Source organism: Eurypyga helias, unplaced genomic scaffold (assembly GCF_000690775.1).
Source record: "Eurypyga helias isolate BGI_N326 unplaced genomic scaffold, ASM69077v1 scaffold21551, whole genome shotgun sequence".
NCBI lineage: Eukaryota > Metazoa > Chordata > Aves > Eurypygiformes > Eurypygidae > Eurypyga > Eurypyga helias.
The window spans coordinates 42715-48714 of NW_010230435.1; the positions used below are offsets into that span (position 1 = coordinate 42715).

The following is a 6000-nucleotide window of genomic DNA, read 5'->3' on the forward strand; positions in this document are numbered from 1 at the left end:
TGTGAGACCTTCCACTGAGGTCAACAGACCAGCTCATCTTTTTGCTTAATGTGCTATAGAGTAAAGAGTAACTGAAGTGTATTCACAATCACCATCCAGTGAGTTCTAGTGGATTTGCACTGTGTAACACCACTGCTGATGTGTGGAATTGATTCTTAACACCGTTTTTGGGCAGACTGAAGCCTAGACTACCAAGTTCGCTCATTTTTTGTTTTCCTGAACCCTCCTCCAAATACACTTCATTTTCTGAGAGGGCCTTGACTGATAGCTATTTATTCTCTGTACTGAGTCTACTCCTGTACAGCAATCATTTTTAATTTCTCCGCGTAAGGTCCACACAATATATAGAGAGTGCAGAGTATAATAACATGTCTGAAATAGGCATTGAACCTTTCCTCATTCACTGGAGTTTGACATTCTGCAGTCATCTAGAGGGGATTACAACATAGTTAGAAATGCGTATTTCTGAAAAAGTCCCTGTACCTTAGGAAAAATTCCAAGACCTGACAGTTCCAAAAGGCTGTATTTAGGGATGCATAAAATAATAAGTGGTTTGATCTAACCCCTAAATTAACCTGAACAGTTTTAAAGGAGTTTTCCACGGCTTTTAACTCTTTTCCCCTGACCCAATACACATCTGGTTCTAGTTGGCACCAAAAGATAGACGTATTTAAATGTCAAGAAAGAGTCTAACCTTGTATTTCTGTCTTGTTGGGAGACAGGAAGTACTAGAAATCTCATAAGAAAGGCAGTTCTCCTTGGACATCCAGACACTTTTACATAGTCAAGTGATTTACATAGCTCAGAAAAGAATTCAAATTTTTGTGTTAGCCAAACTGACCCTTTCAACCTCCAGAGGCTCATTCATCACTAGGTAGAGGTTACTAGAAGACACTGGAAAGGCTGCTCCATCTAACAGCCAGCCACAAAGTTCTTGATCTTTTGTATCCTTGCTCTTTCCTCTAGGAAAATCCAATAAATGGAATAGTATTTAAGAACACTTTTTGACATGGAAAAGAGAAAGAAAATAAAACTAGTCCAAAACCTGTGATTCCACATTAATTTTTACTTTTTTCTTACTCAGACAAACTCTTGTTACCAAAGTAGATCTGAGTAAAGGTGACAAAATTAATATGGACTTTGGGACTGCTAAATATTTAGCTGTGTTTACTGCAATTCACCTACAGAAATCCCTATAGTCATAAAGTACATTTTCCATAAATGACCTAGGTTCAGTTTGTAGTAGTGATACAGCCTCTTGAATATTTCTGAAGAGCTGGACTGCAAACATTTAAGATATAATGAAAACCAACAGGAATGAGTTGCTGAGTTTACCTTCAAAATGATACATGATTTTTAAGTGGCTTAAACACTCTTGAGCTTTCAACCCATGAGCCACTTCTACAGTGATATGTATTGCAAGGTGATGTATATGCACTTGGTGTCTTCTTTCAAAAAAGTAAAACCTGAAATCAAATCTTGCCCATGGCTACAAGGAAAGGCTCACAATGAATTTAGAAGTTGAATGTCCCTGCACGCATTTTCATGCTCAGACCATGCTTCTCTTTATGAGCTTACTATATCCACAGTAAAAGACATGCCTACCAGTGACGAAATACTGATGTTTCACAAGTCTTATCTTCTTGGCAGGTTCTGCTGGCATCCTTGTGGCAGAACAGAACTCACAACATATATTGGTGCTAATGGAAGAACATGTCAATATTTTAAGCAAACAAAAAACAATTTGTGAAGAATGTGTTCATTTACCTTTTTGATCTTCCTTTTTTCCTTCCAATGCTGATGCTTTCTCTGCTAAGGTACCATTATCTCCACTGGCTTTTACCACATTTTCTTCCTGTATGGTTTCTTCACCAATGGCTATGGTGTGTCCATTTGAAGTTTCAAAATTTACTGTTACATCACCATCTGAAATGAAAATTAAAAAGCTATTGTCTAATTAAACTGATTCCTTAGCTCCTATTGACAACACACAGCACCCCTCTGCTTTCAAGTTTCCATGGAAGCAAAGCAAAAAGACTTACTGGAACATGAAACATCAGGCTGCAGATCTGCTCTGAAAAATTAATGCTGTAAAGGAACTTTATAGGCTTCCACGTTCTTTGGGTGGCCACCTCAGCCTGGAAGTGCAGTGAGTTTTCAGGTCCAGCTTCACATCTGTGAACATCAGCATCCCATTTTCTTCCTCCATATATTTTGGTTTACACAGCGAAGAAATGTGTTAAATGGACCACAGTGGTGCTGCAACATGTTCCAAGAGGCATCAGAGCTGGACAATGAGGGGGCAGAGGTGTAGGACTGCTGTGGTGCATGCCAGTAGGTAAATCAGCCAGGAATTCAGACAGAAGTTCTCAGAATATGTGTGCCCAGTAAATGAATAAAATAGGTCACAAAGTCATTATCCAGTCTTAAGAACCAAGGTGAGGTCATGTATCATACCATTATTAAATTCTGAAAGTCAAATTCTTTCCCAGCTCTGATGATATGTTACTTACCCACCCAGGCTACCTCAGCTATGAGGGTTTTTTTAATCCTGAAAAGAAATTCTCTCTCTTCCCTATTTGTATCTATATTCCTGAAAAATACTACACACTCTTGGTGGCTCACACCTTTCTCTCTTTCCTTATTTACCAATTCCTGTCCTCTGTTCCATGCATTTTAAAATTGCTGCCAATTTTTTTCTCTGGTCATTTCTGAGGATTGTTATCCTTATGTTGTTCACACCTCACCTTCAGGTCACACAGATGACGGCTTTCCTTCTGCAGGATTCTCTTGCTGTCCATCTAAAAATTATGCAAATCTACCCGGAGTCTCTTCTGGTTCCTCAAGTTGTTTAGTTCTTCACTGTGGTAATTCCATTCTCCTCTTCTCCTCTTCCTTGCTGTGTGCTCTCAGACCTGGATGTTTGGCAGTTCCCTGGTTTCCATATAATTATGCAGCCTCTCTCACACCACCTTGGGCTGCTCCACGGTTTAAGCTGATGGTTTCATTCTCACCCACACACTAACTCGGACTTGATGTGCAAAAACTAAGGTCTGCCACCTTAACCCTGTCTCATTCACTATAGCTGACAGTTGCACATGGCTTCCTTCTCGCCTTACCACAGCATTCAGTTTCTTCAGCTTCTTTCATCCAGATGTTCTTAAATCCATGCTTTCCTCTGCCTCCACATGTGGCATTCCCTCTTACCTATGTCATGGTTCTGCAGGCACCTCCTGCCTCCAAGTGGAACTTGCCACTTTCCACTTCTTTCTTCTTCACCCCATGTGAAACAGTCACTTCTTCACATTTCTCACATGTCACACGTCAAGACTCCATGTAATTTCCACATCTGGCTTTCATGTCCATAGTCATTCCTTCTAACTACCTTCACACTGCTCAACCACCATCTTTTCAGCACCTTCAAACCCATCCTGTATGCTTTCAAACTGCTCCTCAAAACCTGTTAATTTTCATCAGACAGGAAGCACAATGTGATGAGTGCAACACAGACCAGATCGATGGCCTTCTTATGACGGAAGGGGAGAAAATTGCTCATCTTTACCTCCTTTTCTCACTTTGCTCAAGCTCTGTAAGGGATCCAAAATCCCATCCCCTTTTAACAGCAGCAGAGAGGACGAAGACACTGATGACCAAAGCATACACAATTTCAGCACAAATTATAGTCTTTATGTGCAGACTGCTTGTAATAACCTGAAATGTTAACACATTTCATTAACTGTCCCAGCAGTCCAAATGCAATTTACAGCCATCAGTGGACAGTCACACAGCTCCCCAGTAAAGAATGCAGCAAAAAAAATATGTAACAAATACACAGAGGGACAAACTGAGGAATGGAGAGTTTGCATTTCTTGTTTTACGTCAAAGACAGTGGCAGAGACAAGCTCAGAAGCCAGCTATGCACAATGTCATAGCCTGGCAATTAGTGAAACACTGTAAAGACAAGTGATGTCACATGTCAACAAACAAGCCCTTGACTTCCAAATATCAATGTGTACGATACTAACCATGCACATTGATACTTTCCTGGTTCTTCAGCTCAGGCGGAGTAATGCAATTTCTAGGAGAAAAATACTTTTGGAAATCATGGAGTCCTTTGACTCCTTGATAAAATGACAAATGGTTTAATTTTAAGCTACAGGAAATTATGTTAATTCACTTGACTTTTATTTGATCTAGATTTATACAAGATCAAGAATATTAGAAATAATATCACTAGAAACATAATCAGATGTAGCACAGAGGTGTTAACCACAGTGTACTCACGCTTTTTGAAACAAAACTCTGGTTAATACCAATTACTAAAATGTATAGCATTTTGAAGTAAGTGGCAACTTCTCCACAGTTTTATGTTTGTACCATTTGTGAATGTGGTCTGTGTGACAGTGGTGGGATCTGTACTGGTACTTTTTGATACCTGAAATGGATAATATTGATTTGCTTGGGGGTCCCAAAGCCACTAATTTTTCAGCCAAAATTTCTCTTATTATACTCCAGTTGCTTTAGACAACAGACCTTGTCTCATAAAACAGGTTAATCACAAGCTTAAAAAAATTCTGGCAAACAGTAAGTAGGAACCACAGGAGTTACATTATTTACAGGGAGCATCAAAATACTTAAGGATATGACCAGAGTCAGGTGGTGTACCTATGGCAGGAGCAGTTACAGAACACAAATCTCTCAACTCCAACTTCAGTCAACTGGCCCAAATCACCTCTCACACTCCTCAGCTTCGTCTCCTTGTACCTATTTATAGTACATGGAAGCAACGCAACAGCGGCTTTATCATCCACATCTAGCACTTAGGAGCTAAATTCTAGGTAACACGTTATCACCTTGCTCAGGCATTTCCTTCAGCACGCCCCTTCTTATCAGCTCCTCTCTGCTTTGTCTTGTCGAAATCTTCCTTTCCAACACTAAAGAAAAAGCACAGTTAAGAATAGATTTATTCTCGTACTGCTGATGCTCATGAAAAATGTAGAAAAAGATTGATATTTTAAAGAAAACCTCAGAAATCTTGTTTCTTCCGATTCTGCAGGAAAAGTGGTCTGGGTTTTCATGGACACTCTCTGAAAACATCTCCCACAGTGTCAGGCACAGCAGGGGGGGATTCACCTGACCCAATGCCTTCAGCTGAGCAAGGCTCCTTGAGGCTTCCTTTACAGTTAATGGAAAAAGGTACTTCCAGGGTGAAACTGAACTCACCATAGCATAGGCATTTAATACATAAAAGCACCTCTTTACCATTGACTGGGGTGACTAGCTCAGCTGGAAATACCTCTGCCTGCTTTGTAGACGTTTTGAGTTAGGAGAGACAAATCCTGCTCCGAGCAAGCAACTCACAGGGTAGCCTTTATGACACACAAACTGTTTTAAAGGGGAAAACCAAAATTAACCTTACACAGAAGCTAGAAAGTTCTGTTCTGAAAGGGAATAACATCCTCATCCAGACTGGTTGGCTTTCATGGAAAAAACCACAGCATCCTGTTTGTTTGTTTAAAAAAAAGAAGCATACAACACACAAAAAAAGACTGTGACATGAAGCATTTTAATTATTATTTCTCATGGGAAAAATGCTAAATAGCTTTATCGGGAAAAGCACTTACAGATGGCAAAATAGAGTAACTCCCCACTACACTCCACCACCAAACCAGTACAGTTTTGGTCAGTCATCTGGGAGACTACAGTAACGATCCAAGGAATGATGATGCATGGTCCATAAAATGTGAGTATCAGTTGTAAAATCCTGTCTTCACTGTTTGGAAAAGTTTATGTCCCATCCTGATTCTGTTTACATACGGACATCAAAACCCAAGTGACGTTTGGAGCTCAAGCTGAGGGCATGTGGCAAAGCTCAGCCGTGATGGACTTCAGCTATGGGATAGAGTTATTCATCTCATCAACTAATTCAGACACTCTGGTAAACCAATTACTCTCTAGGACCAGTCTAATTGCTGAATGTTAACCCCCCTTATGGTGGCT

At 40.0% G+C, this 6000-nt stretch overlaps 1 protein-coding gene across 1 annotated transcript in view; it reads right to left on the bottom strand.

Moving 5' to 3' along the window:
• Positions 1-4934, bottom strand: part of PHACTR2 (phosphatase and actin regulator 2) — a gene marked incomplete at its 5' end in the record, with an annotated part of 37573 nt that extends 32639 nt beyond the window's left edge. The window contains 2 exons of the mRNA XM_010160748.1: positions 1768-1926; positions 4854-4934. Coding sequence (XP_010159050.1) covers positions 1768-1926; positions 4854-4934 — 240 coding nt within the window. The remainder of the gene's footprint in view (positions 1-1767; positions 1927-4853) is intronic.
• Between the last annotated feature and the right edge of the window lie 1066 nt (positions 4935-6000).